The 17,085-nt window shown below is 56.3% G+C and overlaps 1 protein-coding gene across 1 annotated transcript in view; it reads right to left on the reverse strand.

Annotated features, from left to right (window-relative positions):
* COL16A1 (collagen, type XVI, alpha 1) overlaps positions 1-17,085 on the reverse strand; it is a 51,561-nt gene extending 34,476 nt beyond the window's left edge. Inside the window, exons 1-26 of the mRNA XM_011974022.1 lie at positions 16,931-17,085; positions 15,204-15,310; positions 13,138-13,212; positions 12,910-13,027; positions 11,622-11,745; positions 11,046-11,312; positions 10,363-10,443; positions 10,106-10,231; positions 9,232-9,285; positions 8,908-8,934; positions 8,333-8,368; positions 7,270-7,296; positions 6,222-6,284; positions 5,898-5,939; positions 5,728-5,772; positions 5,591-5,626; positions 5,144-5,206; positions 4,639-4,683; positions 4,458-4,553; positions 4,227-4,265; positions 3,568-3,612; positions 3,407-3,433; positions 2,780-2,890; positions 2,083-2,118; positions 1,894-2,004; positions 1,502-1,537 (exon numbers count right to left, since the gene is read on the reverse strand). Of these exons, the coding sequence (XP_011829412.1) occupies positions 1,502-1,537; positions 1,894-2,004; positions 2,083-2,118; positions 2,780-2,890; positions 3,407-3,433; positions 3,568-3,612; positions 4,227-4,265; positions 4,458-4,553; positions 4,639-4,683; positions 5,144-5,206; positions 5,591-5,626; positions 5,728-5,772; positions 5,898-5,939; positions 6,222-6,284; positions 7,270-7,296; positions 8,333-8,368; positions 8,908-8,934; positions 9,232-9,285; positions 10,106-10,231; positions 10,363-10,443; positions 11,046-11,312; positions 11,622-11,745; positions 12,910-13,027; positions 13,138-13,212; positions 15,204-15,276 (1,803 nt within the window). The 5' untranslated portion in view covers positions 15,277-15,310; positions 16,931-17,085. The remainder of the gene's footprint in view (positions 1-1,501; positions 1,538-1,893; positions 2,005-2,082; positions 2,119-2,779; positions 2,891-3,406; positions 3,434-3,567; positions 3,613-4,226; positions 4,266-4,457; positions 4,554-4,638; positions 4,684-5,143; positions 5,207-5,590; positions 5,627-5,727; positions 5,773-5,897; positions 5,940-6,221; positions 6,285-7,269; positions 7,297-8,332; positions 8,369-8,907; positions 8,935-9,231; positions 9,286-10,105; positions 10,232-10,362; positions 10,444-11,045; positions 11,313-11,621; positions 11,746-12,909; positions 13,028-13,137; positions 13,213-15,203; positions 15,311-16,930) is intronic.

Genomic DNA, 17,085 nt, shown 5'->3' on the forward strand with positions numbered 1-17,085 from the left:
GCTGAGGCACGGTAAACCAGAAGAGAAGGGGAAGAAGTGGATGAATGTGGGAAGGATGGGGGCTGGGGCATCCGGGGTCCTGTGAGGCACAGCAGAGCTATGGTAGAAAGTAAGTCACAGAGGGACTGTAAGGAGGGAAATACTGATTCTTCTACAAAGCCACATTAAACTACTGGATGAAGGCCAGGTACGATGGCTCACACCTGTAATCCCAGCACTTTGGGAGGCCAAGGAGGGTAGATTACTTGAGGTCAGGAGTTTGAGACCAGCCTGGCCAACATGGCAAAACCCCGTCTCTACGAAAACTACAAAAATTAGCTAAGTGTGGTGGTGCATGGCTGTAATCCCAGCAAATCAGGAGGCTGAGGCAGGAGAATCGCTTGAACCTGGGAGACGAAGGTTGCAGTGAGCAGAGATCATGCTACTGCACTCCAGCCTGGGCAACAGAGTGAGACTCCGTCTCAAAAAAAAACTACCAGATGAAAACTGGACTGCTGCAGGGCTGCAGTGGCCACAGGCAGGCCAGAGGAGGTTTCACCATGCAGGAGAGAGGCCATGGGAACGCAGATTACCATGGCAGTGGTGGGCATGGAGAGAAGTGGAGGAGTGAGAGAACCCTCATGGGCAGAACTGTCAGGGCTCGCTGGGGGGCTAGAGGCAGGAGGGGACAGTGTCAGGAGTGGAGGACCTGAGGACGACCGTAAGGCTGGGCTTTGGGGGGCTGGCTGTGAGCTGATGACTGAGATGGAGAAGCTGGGAAGAGGCGGCAGGCGGGGTGGGGGTGCAAAGGCCCCACATGTGATGTGACACGTGGGCTTCCCCTGTTAGGGTTGAGTCTGCACACATACTTCAGTGTTTCTCACACTTGAACATTCGTACACCCACAGAACCCCTCATTTGGGTAACACTGCATTAGAAGTTCAAGCCTGCCGTTTGTCTCCAATGCAATCATAAATAGATACGTTAACACAGGCACTGAAATTGACCCAGCGGCATAATGAAGATTACAGTCTCTGGAGCTAGGCTTCCTGGGCTCAATCCCAGCTCTGCATCCAATCACCTGTGTAACTTTGGGCAATTTACTTGGCCTTTCTGTGCCTCCGTTTCCTCATCTGTGAAACGGGAATAAGGGAGCACCTACCCCATAAAAACTGGGAGGACAAAACAAGTGAACACACTTACAAGATTTGGAATAGTGCCCGGCACATAATAAGCAATAAAGAAGTGTTACATATTGTCAGTATTATAAAGTAATCTTGAATGTGCTTAATAGTTTTAGAATATCATCACACCCACACTAAGGAATTCTCTTACAGAACATGAGGGCTCTCAGAAATACATTCTTTGACTCCAGTCTGCAAAGCACTAGTAAATTAATTTTACTGTGAATTTACCGTCTGAATCTCTTGTTTATATTACCCTTATTCCCCGCCCGCGCCGCTCCTCCCCTGCCTCCCTGCCTAGAAACCCCAGTGTCCCTGACATCTAACCCAGGTCTCACCTTCTCTCCTTTCAGCCCTGGCAACCCAGCTTTCCCCTGAAAAACAACCAAGACAGAGTCTCAACATCTCCCCACTCCCACCTCTCCAAGGCTCCCTGGGTCCCAGTGTCCAACCGGAAAGAGAAACATAAGATAGGAATTGTGTCCTTCAGGTAGCTGGACAGTTTCTTCAGTTAGACAACTGAAGCCAGAGGTGCTAAGAGGAAGTTCCAGGGCAAGGAGCCTGGGGCAGCACAGGGACGGAGGGAGGGACGAGGAGACAGGCCTGGGACACCTGCCTCTTCCCCTCCCTCCTGATCCCTGCCCTGAGACTTGGGATCTGAAAAGCCAAGATCACCAGTATGGCAAGGATGGGCTGAACTGGGCTGGACTGGGAGAAAGTAGTCACTCACCGGAAGGCCAGGCAGACCAAAGCCAGGGGAGCCCACATCTCCACTGGCCCCTGTGGAGGATGCAAGATGCTGGGCCCCTACAACCGAGCTGCAGGACAAGCAGGACTCCCCCTGTGTAAAGAAGAGGAAGGATCAGAAATACTCCCAGGTAGGCAGAGGAGGGCAACCAGGAGAGCGGGGTTCCCTCACCTTCTCTCCTTTGATGCCTTGGATGCCAGGGACTCCCTGCAGGGAAAAAAAAAGGTTTGTGGGCTGAGACAGGGCACGATGGGGCACCCCCAAACTCCCTGGCAATATGCGAGGACAGCAATGTCACACACGCAAACCATCCAAACACCTAGGGGTCCCATGGGGTTCAAGGCCAGCACCCCAGAGGCAGGGTTCATCAACCCACATAACAAGCAGGAGCATGGCAGGGGAGGGAATGAGGCCAGGTTAAGTTACCCCAGTGGAAAGTTCCCGCACATACCCTGTCGCCTTTTTGTCCGACAGTTTTCGGGTAGTCCTGAAAGAAGGGGTCTGTGAGAGAGGGGGCTCACCCAGTCCTGCTCACTCCTTTCCTCCACCCCCAAAACACAACCAATCCTAGGACACAGCCTCACTCACAATAAGGGTGGGCTTCCTCCCAGCTTGCCCAAAAGGCATCCTAGAGTCTCCTGGAAAGCCCTGGGAGGTTGCCATGGAGACCTGAGGTGGCACTCTAGCCCAGCCCTGAGCTCTGTGGTTCAGACCCCTTAATACCATAAGAGCCTAGACTCTCTGCCCATAATCTCTCAGTAGCCACGAGAAGTACACAGTCCCTCTGCCCAACTCCTCTCTATGATCATGCCCCCAGGTTTCTTTGTGTGCTGGGGGAGGTCCCTCAGTGGTCACCCTGGGCACTCACCCTGGCTGATACAGGATCACCAGGCTCCCCTTTGGGCCCTGGCTTTCCAGGGAGTCCGACAAAGCTCTGGAACCCTTCAGGCAGTGTTGGGCACACTTCACAGGGGTCACCCTAGCAGAACGGAAAGGCAATAAGTGGACAGGGTGGGGCTGAGACCCTGGGGAAGGCAAGGGGCCTCTTGCACATACCAGCCTTAGACGTTGGGTCTGCCAGAGCCCCACCCCCAACATCAAAGTGGACAGCAGGAATGCCGCTGGGGCTTCCTGTTCAACTGACTCATTCATTCACCACAAGATTCCAGGGCGGCACAGATCTACATCCTCGCTGTAAGCCTTGAAACATGACTGTGTCCCACTGACAGACACGGAAACTTGGGCTAAGAGACAAGCTAATTGACTCAGACCTTTCATAACCATGTGTGTGGTGGAGGCAGGGTTTGAACTCAGCTCACCCCCAAGCCAGGTTCTTTATGTACTCATTGCACATGGACATCAGAGGAAGAAAGGGTGGGGGTCCCCTGAGGAAGGTCCAGCACCCCTAGGCCTAGGGCCCTTGATGGTCACTGTCGTTTGCAGAGAGGGGGGTCCCATTCCCACCCCGATCTGGACAGCCAGGCCTGGGACTCACCTTCTCTCCCTTCACACCTGGTTTCCCCTGTTAGAAAAGAGGCAATGGGCATCAGTGCCAGGGCAGAGGGCTGGTGTGCCAACTGAGGGCTGGAGGACCTAGCCCCTCCCTCCAGAGGCCTTGGAAGAGCAACCCTCCCCCACTGGATTGAAGTCACTCACAGGTTTCCCACCAGGGCCTTCCTTTCCTGGGATCCCAGAGCTGCCCTGTGGTCAGAAGAAAGGATAAGGGGGTTGCCTCCTGGCCAATGCGACCTCGGTGCATTCCCCTTTCCCCACCCGTGCCCCTCTGTGATGGCAGAACATTCTTTGCCAAATCTCCCCATCGCCTTTTGTCCCATTTGGTCGGTTCCTGTTGCCTGCCCTCCATGTCTAACCCACGTCATTTCAAAGGAAGAGAGAAAATGAGGCCTCTGTGTGCCCCTTCACTGTGCACAGGTTAGGAGGTGATCCGCGCGACCCCAGGGAAACCCCAGCATCACACACAGAAATTTCCAGAGCTTTCTGCACATCCAGGCACAAGGCCCTAAAATGAGCTTGGGCCCTCCAGCAAAGTCCACTTTGGTCTTTACAACACTTAGACCTGCCCATCCCTATACCTGGAACACAGGCTAAGGTTTCAACCTCAATGAGCACCGGGATGGGGACAGGACACTCCCCGCCAAGGGGCCTGGCCAAGCCGAGCCCAGCCTCCTCCTCCAAAGGCCCGGCCTCCTCCCTGGGACTTGTTTCCCCTGTGGGAAGCTGCCCCGGCCCCTTCTCCTGTCTCCTCCTGTCAAGCATGGAGCTCCCCATGTGACTGCACTCCCATCTATGCTTACCTTGTCTCCCTTAGGGCCTGGTGGGCCACCTGGATCCCCCTGAGGGCAGAAACAGAGTCAAGTGGAAGTTTCCAGGGACCTCTCACCACAGCGAGATCTTCTACCCTCACCCTCTCCTCCAGCCAGGACTCCTGGGACAGAGCCTTATCTTCCCCGCTTCCTTCCCTGGCCAGAGTGGGAGAGGGGTCTCTGAGAAAAACACAGCAGCAGGAGAAGCAAGGAGGTACTCACCGGGGTCCCAGGCAGTCCTATCCCAGGGGGTCCAGGGAGGCCAGGGGGTCCGGGCTCTCCTGCCAGCCCCTCAGGCCCAACAAAGCCAGGGTCTCCCTGGCACAGACATAAGGTGGGCATCAGAGACCTGCTACCCCAGCCCTGCCACCCCATCTCCACCCCACAAACATCCACAACTCACCTTCTGCCCTTTGGGCCCAATGACACAGATCTCTCCTGGCCGGCCCTGTCGGGGGATAAGGGGGAGGGTGTACAAACAGCCCTGAGGCCTGGCTATCATGCACGCTAATCATGTGAGATTACGGGATCAGGCTGTCATTAGTTTTTGGGCTATGAGTGTTAGTAGTACTGTGTTTAGTGAGTATTATGTTTCAGTGCACCCACTGGGAGAGGTGAATGCCCACCTGTCCCACCCTCCCCGCCCCTCCCCCAAACCAGAGCCCACCCTGGTGCCCCGAGGTCAGCACATTGTCAACCTTAGGGTGTTAGAGGTTCGGGGCTCTGAGGCTGGGAGTAAGGAGGCCTGGGCTCAGGTCCTTTTCTGTCCCCACTTGTGCCTCCTGGGGCACAGCCCCTCCCCACCCTGTGTGAGCAAGGGGAGGAGGCTGGATTCCGAAGGTTAAATCCCAGCATTCTCAGACCCCATGCTGGGGGTTGTGGTGGGGAAGGGGGTCCCAGGCACCTACGTCCCGGCCTGGCTTTCCCGGCACACCCTTGAGGCCTCCGTCGCCCTTCTCGCCTTTCTGGCCCTGGGGAAGGAAGAAGCACAGTGACCAGGATGAGGGAAAGGCCTGGGACAGCTGGGCAGCTCCATCTGGGGGAGGGACAACTGCCTTCTAGACCCTTGGTCTCTGTCTCCCCTGAGAGTGAATGGCTTCCATCACCATGGGAGGGTAGACAACAGGAAGAACTTCCAGACCAGCCAGGCCACTCACTGGGGGAATCTGTGGCATTTCCCTCCAGGTCGGTTGGGTATTTGGACAAGGCAGGATGACTAGGGCAGGGGAGGAGGGTCCTGCCAGCTCTGTGCCCACTGACATCCTCTCCTAAGAGAACCCCAATTCCTCCTTGCTCATGGCTGTAGAGCCTACAGACCTCCCTAGAACCCGCCCCTCCAAATCCGGGCTTGTTACCTTCTCGCCTGTTGAGCCTGGGAGTCCTGAGGGTCCCTGAGATGAGGAGGGGAGACAAAAGAAGGGAGGGAAGGAAGGGAGGGTAAGGCTGGACCCTGGACCCAGCACCCCTGCCCTATCCCTGATCCCACACTCACCAGAGCTCCTGACTGCCCCTTCTCTCCCTTTGGGCCTTCTGCACACTGAACAGGGGAACATGGTGTTGAGCGGGGGCAGAGGGTCACCTGATGGGCTGCCAAGCCCACAGCCCCTCCCCAGGGGCTGGCCCCATATTGGCCCTGAAGCAGGCATCACCTCCAAGTCTTACCTGAAGTGGGGCATCCGGGGAGATTCGAACACAGTCATTGCCCTGAGGGTAGGCAACAAGGGATCAGGGGTGGGAACTCTGGGGAAGTCCCCTAGACGTGTTGTGAGGAGGATCGGCCTGGGAACCCCATAGTCCTAAGTATCCCTAGAAAAGAGGGGCTTCCACACCTGAACCCCTAGAAAGACCCTGGCCCTCACCCCACTCCCCTGATCTGGGCCAGGCTGCAGGCTTTCTGCTGGGATGATGAGATGATGGCTCACATCCCACCTCACCCCAGGGCACAGCTGGCAAACGTCCTGCCACGGGCAGGGCTGAGACACTTACCCGTGCTCCCTTCTCTCCCTTGGAGCCTGGTGGACCAGGCAGGCCCCGCTCACCTTTCCCTCCCTGAGAGTGAAACCAGAATGGAAGCTAGGACCAGAGGGGGCACATGGGAGCCTCGAGGAAGCTCTCCCCACCCCTGTCCCCCTCCACCCATCCCCCACACATGGGTACGAAAATATGCACACATGTGAGCAGTGTCCTGCCCCGCCCCTCCCCCCACCACACACAAGCATGTGGATTCCACACCCATTCATCCACATGCTCTCCTACCCCAAGAGACTATATATGGCAAATCTACAGTCTCAAGGGGGGTATCCCATCCCCCACACCCGTGCCCAAGCACATCAGCTCACACACAGCACAGCTGGAGGCGTATGGACACACACACGCACGGTGGCAGAAACCCACGCTGGCTGAGTGTCAGGCTGCCGGACTTCAAACCCTGTACTTGCTAGCATGTCACTCAGAGCAGGTCATGTCACCTTTCTGAGCCTCAGTTTCTTCATCAATAAAACGGTATTGACCAGCACATACAAGCCTAATTCACAGTTGCATAGCTTCCCTCCCCGTCACTCACAAGCTCTGTGGCCTCGTTAGGCCCACAGGTACACGGGTTCAACTCTAGCCTTTGTGTGCCACACGTATGCAAACATGTGTCCCAAAGATGCATGTAGCCACACCCATACACAATCATTCTAACACACCTAGTCAGACATATGTGGGCACAGCTGGGCCTCAGTTTCCCCTGAAGTAAAATGATAGCACCCACGCTGCAGGCTGAGTATTGAGAGGGTTCAGAAGGGTAACAAATGTGCACAGCTCTGGCCCAGGGCCTGGGGCACAGAAGGGTCTCAGAAAAGGGCAGCTCTTAGCATCTTTGTACACACACAACTCCCTGCTTTCTCTACCATGCATACACCTAATCACCCTACACACATACAGGCTTAGGTGGCCCTGATATAAACACACAGCCACAGGGTCACATGCTGTGGGAATGGCTGGGGTTGCCAAAGAGGACAGGAATGTCCTGTTCTCCGTTAGGACTCACCTTGGGGCCAGAGGGAGCAAGTGTCACCTGAAGGGACAGAGGAGAGGGCATCACACTTCCGGTAGAGAGAGAAAACCAGGGGCCCAGAGAAGTCAAGCAATTTAGACAGGGTCACACAGCATGATAGCAGGACCAGCAGCCTGTATCCCAGCCCCTGCTCTGCCTCCCAGGCAAACTAGCAAGCGGACTCCATTTCCTCAGCCTGTAACATTTGCAGAGAGTCTAACCTACCTCCTCTAACCTGCCTGGCTTTGGTTAGCTCTGCCTCCCAGTTGCTGGGATAACATGGCTGCTTGGTTTCCATGGTAACCCCTGCACATCTGGGGACCATCAGCCTTACCAGATTTGGTGGGGGACTGGATTGAAAGAGGGGGTGGGGAGCAGAGGAGGTACTCCTGATATCCCTCAAAGTCAGGGGGCCTTGGAGCTGAGGGGAGCCAGGGTTGTGCCCTTGGACCAATGTGGGAGGTCAACTCAGAACGTTAGACCACAGAAAAATGGTGATTCTTGCTGCCTATGGAAGAGGCACAGTTGGGTGCCAGGTGGCCTCACACTGAGTCCCTCTCCTTGCCCTTCTGGACCCCCAGAGGAAGGCTGGACCAGGGCCAGCTAGAAAGGGATAGCAGGCCCCGAACCAATGCTGTGGGAGCCCTTGCCGCGTGCTGAGCCAGCTCTTCCCCTTCTCTAGGCCTCTAGGAGAACGCAGGAAGCCTCCACCAGAGCAGGGGGAGACCTTGTGGGGAGTGCAAAGCTGGAATCAGCAACCAAGGTCCTGGTCCTGCCAGCCACCACCCCAGTCCTGCCGGCCACCACCCCCTGCCCAGGCCCTGAACCCGAACACACTGCAGATGACAAGGCAGGTCACCGGCTTTCTTCTACACAGCCCTGGCTTGGTGGGGATGGCAGTGGGGGTCAAGTCCGGCTCTGGGAGATGGGCAGGGAGTGAGAATGAAAGTGTACAAAGACCCCCTTGTCCTCACCCAGGAGGCTGCCAAGCCAGCTCTAGGCAACGTCCATTCCCGGCTCTTGCCCGCTCCACCCTGCACACCCTCCATTCACTCACATTGCTGTCCTGGGCACCATGGACACAGGGTGGACACTGAAAGGGAGAAGCAGGCCAAGAGGTCAATTCTGAGCCCCTGGGGTGAGCCCTCCCCACCTCCATCACCATCAGGCCCACAGAACATCACACATGTCTTGAGTGGAATCTGAGGGGAGCCTGAAAATAGGAATCCTATAAAACAAGCCTCACCCCTCATTTCCCACCCACCCAGCCCCACAGTCGTTTTTCAGAAGGGGAAACTGAAGCCCAGAGAGGAATAGCAATACACTCTAGGTCACACAGCATGCTGGGGCAGAGTATGGCCCAGAATCCAAGGGCACCGTGACTGAAGGCTGGGCTCTCCCCATGATGCCTGTGGCCCTTTGCTGCCAACTCAGCAGGAGTGTCCTCCAGGGTTACCTACCCCCCAACCCAAGGAGAGGCAGTGGGCAGACAGGGCCCAGCATCAGGCCCCCAAGGAATGCCAGGAGCTGTGTAGTCAGCCAGCACCCCTATGCTGAGGCTCCGTGCCCAAAGCCTGGTCCAAAGGGTTCACACTGGCACCTCCCCTGCTGCCAGTCCCTTGGGAGGCTTACCTCATCGGCTGCTGTCTCCCGATGGACCTGAGGGAAGGGTGGGGGGCGTGGGAATGGGCAGGGAGCTCAGGGGGCCGAGCACTGTTTCCAACACCCCTACCCCCAAACCAACAGGAGTGGGCACTCTAGAGAGTGCCAGGCACTGCATCTGTCTCACCCCCATCCGTCCTTCTTGATCAGAGCTGGCACCTACATGTCCTAAGCTCTGTCCAGGAGGTGGGAAAGGCGGGAGGAGAGTGGGAGTGGAGCACCTTATCCCTGGGGTTTACAGGGGCACAGAGGGCAGACTGATGGCATGTGGGGTCCTCCACACCCCACCTCTACCTTTGCTCCCCTTTCTGCCTTCTGGTTGATTCTTCCCGTTAGCTGGGCATCCACCTGGGCAGACAGAGCGAAGAGAAATCCTTGAGGAGGGGGAAGTTCTGGGGCCCATGCTGGAAAGGGGTACCCAGGCAGGGGGCATGGACCCCAGGTATACCCTCAGCCTGGCATCTGGCACCTCCTGGGGCATCGAGGGCCCGCTCAGGCCCCTGTGGCTGCCCCAACAGGTCCCCCTCCTTCTCCCCCACCCACCCATGTGATGTCAGAGCAAACAGGACCATGCATCAATGGGATCCTGTGTTCCTGCAGCCCAAGGCTGGGCAGGACGCCCAGGCGGGCAGGGAGACTGCCAGCCAGGGGGTGGGGCAAAGGGAGGAACCAGGTTTCCGTGCCACCTCTAAAGAACCTGAGAAAGGGCAGGGCAGCTGGCCATGGTGCTGGGTGTAAAACCAGTCTCGCACTGGCTGGCCCTGGGCCCAGGAGATTGAGCCATCCCTGCGGGGAAGCAATATGACCTGACCTCTGATCCCAGGTACCTCTGTCCTGGAGAAACTGCCTTTGAGGGACAAGCTTAGTCCTGCCCTCATCAGAAGAGTCTGGATAGCATCCATGAGGGTCTAGGCAGTGCCAGAGGTAGATGGTACCACTCTCAACACCCATAGGTAGGTGGGCACAGGGCCACCCAGTGGTGGCCAGTGGGCTGTCTCTGCCTCCTTGAATCATTTAGGGGTGGTGTACAAATAGGGAGGGCTTCCAGTGCCCCTCCTGCCATGGGCCCATGGCCAACTGACCCTGGTGGCAGACGTCAGTCAGCTCAGGGGAGGGGTATCTCACGTATGCCTGCCTGTGCTGGCATCTTCCTGTCCTGCCCACCCACCTGGCTGTTTTGAGGTTCCTCCAGGCAGAAGCAGCGGGTGTAGACCTTGCCTTCAGACTGTGGATTGATCTCAATGAGCTCATTGCTCTGGGTATCCCGGCGGGCCTTGGAGGTCTCTGGGGGGCACTGTTCAGTGGAAGAGCAGGGCTAGGGTCAGTACAGGAGCAAACTCCTCCTAAGACCTCCAGGCATCACCTTCCAGACCCTCATCTCCAGCACAGTGTGTCCCTGGGCAGTCCAAGGGCCGGGCCACTCACCCCTGCCGGTAAAATCTCACAGCAGCCCTCCTCCAGCACGAGCTCCGGGTCACAGTAGATGTGCACCTGCTGAAGGTCAAACTGCAGGGGACACGTACATCAATTTCACTTCATTTTATCAAATAGCTCTGTGTCCTGGCCCACCAGGAGGCACAGAGATGTCTCCGCCCCAGGATGTGACCTCAGGGTGTTTCCAGGCTGGCCTGGGAGACATCAAAAATAGAGCTGTCACCAAAGGCAGAACAAAACTGCGCGCACAGGAGCGAGGGAGAGGAGGCCCAGAGGAACAAAAGAGGAGGAGGTTCCATTCATGCTGGGCTTTGAAGGGCTGGTAGCTACTCAGCAGATGAGTATGCAAGGAAAGGCATTCCAGGTGGAGGTAACAGTGTAGGCAAAGGCACGGCAGTGTGAAAGTACTCGGTGAGCTGGTTGGCTAGGATGGAATTGATCAGAGCAGAGCTGCATGGAGAGAGGTAAAGGAAGACAATGCTGCAGACACTTATAAGGACCAGATCATGAAGGACCTTGAATGCCGGGTGAATATGTTTACGCTGCATTTGGAGGGCAACAGGAAAGCAGGGGAAGATTCTAAGCAGAAGGACTTGCTCCGATACAGATTCCAGGAAGCTCACTCAGGTTCCCAGAAGGCAGGAACAGAGGTCAGGGCCTGACCTAGCACTTACCGAGACAGGCTTGCCCTGCTCAGCGTCCAAGCCTAGAAATACATGGCCCACAGGCCTCAGGGGTCGCCGGGGCCCCAGAGGCTGGGAGGAGGCTGAGCTGCAGTCCACGTGCACAGAGGCCACACGTCCAGCCACACTCAGCATCAGCTTGTGCCAACGCAGGTCGAAGAGCTGGGGCACTGGGAAGATGCAGGACACAAAGTCGCCATCCTGGCCCTGGGCCCTGAGCTCCAGGCTCCGCTCTTGGTTGTTGACTTCCAGGGAAATCTGGGTAGAATTTGGAAGGGGAAAGGACAGAGATTCAGAGCTCCAGAGTCAGCACAGGCACATTCAGGGACCTCGAACTCATTTCACAGGAGGGGAAACTGAGGCCCAGGAAGAGAAGAAAGCTGGCTGGGGTCAAGGAGCTATACATCCTGAAAGAATGAGGCAGGTATTGGTGGGCTGGGGGCAGGTTTGAGGGTAGGCACAGGATGAAGCAGGGAGATTCCAGAAATCACAAGCCGGGATGAAAGTTGGGCTGGCCTGGTACTACCCAATGCCCTAAGAAGTAATCAGGGCACGGGGGAAGTTCACCTGTGGATACCCATCTGCATCGGTCACTTGAAACAGATACCACGTCTTCTGGTGGGTGTGTTTCTTCAGCAGTAGTGTCAGCACCAGGGCAAACTCCTCCGGGAGGCCCCGAGGGAATACTCGTCTGGAGATGGAGCAGGGAGGGTGCCCCGAGGCTCCAGTGAGGACCCAACTGCTGCCCACCGTGGGCCCTCAGGACTGCTGAGCCTACCCAAGACATCCACAGGCACACACCTTCCATCATATATATTCATTCACTCTCCACACCTTTACTGAGTGCCTTCCGTGAGCTAGGTGTGGGTCTGGCTGCTGGGAATAACAGTGGTGAAGGCCGGGCACGGTGGCTCACACCTGTAATCCCAGCACTGTGGGAGGCCGAGGCGGGCGGATCACTTGAGGCCAGGAGTTGGAGACCAGCCTGGGCAACATGGTGAAACCCCATCTCTACTAAAAATACAAAAATTAGGCAGGTGTAGTGGCAGGCTCCTGTAATCCCAGTTACTTGGGAGGCTGAGGCAGGAGAATCGCTTGAACCCAGGAGGTGGAGGTTATGGTGAGCCAAGATCATGCCACTGCACTCCAGCCTGGGCAACAGAGCAAGACTTGGTCTCAAAAAAAGTACACAGTTGTGAAAATACAGAGGCAGTGCTTGCCTTCATGGAGCCTTCAAGTCTGATGGGGGCAGGGAAGCCATGAGCAAAGAATCCCCAGAATGACTATTTCGCTATTGCATTGCAATTTGAATAAGTACTTCCAATGAACCCAGAATACTCTGGGTGAATAACTGAGCCTAGGGTGGAAGGAGAGATGCTGAAAAAAAGATAGAAAGGGTTCAGCATGACTAGAGCAGCAAGAGATAAAAAAGAGCCTTTTAAGAGCTGAGGTTGAAGAGGCAAGCAGGGGCCAGACCACCCAGGGGCTTGTGGGAGTTTGGACTTCACACACGGTGCACACACTCACATGCATGTGTACGCGCGCACACACACACACACACATGACTCTTGCCAGGTTCCCGCCCACGTCCTGTGTTCTCACAGTGCCCATAGGATGCAGACATGTTCCCACCCACTGCTGGCCAGAGACAGGGGAAAGACAGAAGGTAGGTCTGCCAGGTACCGCCTCTCAGCACACCCCGCAAGCCCAGGGGTGAAGACCAGGTTGACTCCTGGCGGGGGTGGGATGAAATGACCCACAGAGAGGCCCCTGGGTTTAAGCCCCACATCCAGAGTTGCTGAGGAGTGTGGCTGAGGTCAGTGTTGATTCTCAGTGGTCACATGGGTGCCTTTACCGCGTAGGCTGGGTCACGGAGGCCGCCCCCAGGCGCAGGATGAGAGGCCCCTTGGGGTTGCGGATCTTCTTGATGGCAGACATCTTCATGAGGCTGAGTCGGCGGATGAGGTTGAAGCCTTTGGGGGAGACATCAGGTGAAGAGCTCAGCTGAGCAGGCGGAGCGGGGTACAGATCACTCCCAGAGGAAGGTCGTGGGGACGGCGGGATGAGATGGATGGGCGCTCACCAGTCACATTGGCTGGCAGGCTACTACTGTGTTCCAATTTGAGTCCTTCCTGCTGTGAAGGTGGGCAATGTGCACCTGGAAGAGAAGGGGCAGGGGGGCATTAGGTGCGCTCAGGCCAAGGTTGCTGCATGGCTGGACGCTTGGGGAACCTGGGAGGGAGCAAGTTTATAGTCCTCACTCTGGACCATCAGCTAGATCCTGCCTTCACCACCTGCCTTCTGACCCTGGCTCCCCAGGGAGCCTGGAGGCCCAGCAACCCAGCAAACGGTTGGGAAGACTGAGGCCCAGAGACTGAGACCCAGGCCAAGCTCACTAAGTGAGCCAACAACAGAGCAGGCCCAGAACTCCAGGAACCCAAATCTCCCAACACTCCCAAGTCAGGAGCTAGGCCGGCAAGGGAGGGAATACACGAAACTCTAGGTGGCTCTCGAGCACAGATGGAGTGGGGGGCTGTGTGTTTATACATGTGCCCCTCCATGATGCACACCCAGGTAGGGGACAGAGGAGCTCTTCAGAGGTAAGGAAACGTCAGAATCATGCACACTGTGTGTTATGTGCAATTATATGTACATGTCTGTACCTGTGGGAGTTGTAGGTGCCCATGCCACAAGGGATGACATGTGCAGCTGGCACATGTGCTCTCAGCAATGGGAACTTCCTACGTCCAAATCAGACAAGCAGGCCAGACACAAGTATGAGCCAACAGAATGAATATTTACCTGAATAACCACCTTGTGAAACAGTGAGAAGAGACTGAGGGTCTGAGGGCACCACAAGCTTAAGGGTACCACCAGGGCCTTGGAGCTCCAGGAAGGGCATATTAATGGGTAAGGGCTCCCAGAGAAGGAGATAGCATAATTCAGGTTTCCAAAGCCCTGAAAGAGCAGGTGGGCAGCCATGGCCTCCCTCTCCCTGGGGTTGACTGAGCAGAAGTTTTGGGGGAGGTGCTACAACAGGAAAGAGGCCAGAATCAAAAAGGCCTTCTCATCAATGCAGAGGGATAGGTGGGAGAAGACAGTGCAGACAGCTCCTAGAAGCTGGCCTTGCACTCCCTGGCTAGACTGGCTGGAAGAAGAAATCCTGGGGCCCAGGGGCCCGGTCCCAGTGACCCCACCGGACTCTCCCTCCCCCAGGTCTGGTCAGAAAGACCATCACTGTCTTCAGCATCACAGCAGCAATGGGTGACTCACCCCTTGGCAATGGGCCCAGATTCCTTACAGATGTTGAAATTCTCTGCCCCATCCCCCCAGGGGACCCAGTGAGGGAGAGGGAGCAAAGCTCACGCACACACAAGCAGAAGCACATGTGTGCACATACAAGGGGCAGGCAGCCGCACTCACCCGGGTCCACAATCCCTTTCACCTCAGCTTCTTGGTTTTTTTGCTTTTCCTAGCTGGATTTGGGTCCTAGGAGTTCTGTTCCTGCTTGGCTAGGCAGCTGAGCTACTAAGCCCAGAGGGCACCCAGCAAGGCCAGGCAAGTTGCCCGGTCAACTTCCCCTGGCTTTGGGCCCTGGAAAGCTGCACCCTCTGTCTCATCCAGAGTCTGGGCCTCGGGGCGGGCCTTTTATTAGAAATTCGGGGCCAGCCGTGGAGGAGAAGAAGCACGTGAGCTAGAGGGATGGAGTCTCCACCATGAAAAGGATCAGCGGGACTTGGGGTTCTCTGGGGAGGCGGCGTCCTTGTGCAGGGAGAGTTCACCGCCTATTCCTCCCCACCCCACTGGTCCTACCAGCAATGTGTCCACAGGATTGGCTTACGTATTGGGGTGGGGGATTGTCCTGTTACACACAGAGGCACAGGAATACATACGAATGCACAGCGCCAGTCTAAGAGACAAACACAGAGATGCTCAGAGACATAAACATACAAAGACACACGTGCACACACTCTCCAGCTCACCGCACGTAGGCTCGAGGGCACCAACACTTCAGACCACCCTGAGCCCAGACTCTGCTATAATTGCCCACATGACCACACATACATGGTCACATATGTGCAAGAACCCCAGCACCCCAGGAAACCAGTTGCAGGCCTGTGATACTCTGACTCTCCTGTGTCATCTCACCTGTATTTGCCCCATGGCTGAAGGTAGCCCAAAGACCGAGCAGCCACAGGCCAGGAGCCCAGGATACCCACATCCTGGTCCAAAGAGGTCGGCTACAGCCACAGCACCTGAAAACCACAGACACCGGGAAGGCGGATTTCTGAGTTCACACAGCACAACTCCACACGTGGGCAACTCGTGGCCCGCCCGTGGGGCCCAGGCACTGGTATTGGGGTGGCAGGAGGTCTGGCCAGGCAACGGTCTCTCTCAGAGGCCCAACCACAGGCCCTGGGCTAGGATTTGAGCAGAGGTGATATTCAAAATATTTAACCACCGGTATGGCACGGATACCAGCTTTCAGGCAATGCAGAAAACTGCCTACTGCACTGAAATAGTGTCCAGGCAGCATCCGGCTGCGCCAGTGGACACTTGCTGGATTGAGGAGAGGTCTAGAAGGTCTTAAAAGGCCAGAGAAGTTGGAATAGTGATGGGGGCTTAAAGCAGAGGCTATTTATCAAGACACATGGAAGTATTTCAATAGTCTAACACCTTGTGCACTGTCCTGGTATTTATACCAGCCTGATACTTTACTAGTTGCACCTAGCTCAGGCCGGGAAGCCCTGCCAGGCACCCACAGGGTCAGGGGCTGGTGACTGGGCTGAGATTGTGGGCCACAGGCTTCCACAGGGCTGTGGGGGGGCCAAGGAAGCTTTCCCCATGGGGACAGTGGGTAGGAGAGCAGGTCTCTAGGGCTCAGGAACTCATTGCCAACCTCCTCCTGTCCACCCCCCCACCCACTGATGGATGCTTGTCTTTTAGTTTTATTAAACCCTGATGGATCGGCCCAGATAAATCAATGCAGGCTCAGCAAGCAGCCAGCAGAGCCATACATCATCTGGCCTCCCCCAGGACAGGCAGCTCACGTGCACAAACACAGAGCCATGCATGTGTCAGCGTAGCACACGCAGATGCACAGGTACACGTACATAAGGACACACATATGTGGTACCAGTGTGCATACAAAGCTATCTGCCCACAGGCATGCTCACAGAAACATATGCTCGCTGATATACCCAGACACACCAGCTTGCACATACCCACATGCGCACAGCCAGCCTATGACCACCCCTCCTGTAGGTCTTCCTGTTGGAAAGTTCTAATGCAAGTCTGACTGCATTCCTTCCAACTCTAATGGAATCCAATTTTCCTTCCCTCAATCATGGATAGGAAATGAAAACAGAAAGGGCCCCTTACCCCAATATATTTGGGATAGGACTCCAGCCCCCTTCTCCCTGGGACAGAACTGTGCCCCCAACCTATTCATCCCCCATCCTAGTGATATACACATCCCAGCTCTCAAACCCTATCCTGGCCTTCCTCCTGCCAGCCAATAGAAGAGCTGCCAGTTGTGGCGCCATGTGGGTGCATGTGGAGGCGTGAGGATGGATGTGATCCTGTCCCCTTCTGGCTCCTAGTCTCTGGTCCCCACTCCTCAGGCTCCAGCCAGAGTAGAGGGCTACAAGGACAGCCAGAGAAGCTTCCAAGGAGATGGCTCACCCCAATACAGAGGTGTAGATTTGGGCACAGGGACAGTCAGAACCAGGATGGAGTTTAGAGCTCATCTCGCTCTAGAGAAGATGACCAAGGCCCAGAGAGGGAATACCACTTTCCCCAGGTCACACAGCAAGTCTGGCAGAAAGGGCCTCTCAGCCCAGAGCCCTGAGGCCACCCACTGTATCCCCACTTACCGGTGGCCGGGGATCCCCCCACCTCGCTGAGCAGTGCAGGCAGCAGCCACAGGAAGCAGAGGCTGGGTTCCTCAGGCCCGCTGGGGGTTCTCCATCTCTCCCTGACAGTCACAGGTCCCCAGCTTCCTGACACTCTCTGGAGCTCTCCCGGCTGT

This window comes from Mandrillus leucophaeus, unplaced genomic scaffold (assembly GCF_000951045.1).
Source record: "Mandrillus leucophaeus isolate KB7577 unplaced genomic scaffold, Mleu.le_1.0 Scaffold141, whole genome shotgun sequence".
NCBI classification, from domain to species: domain Eukaryota; kingdom Metazoa; phylum Chordata; class Mammalia; order Primates; family Cercopithecidae; genus Mandrillus; species Mandrillus leucophaeus.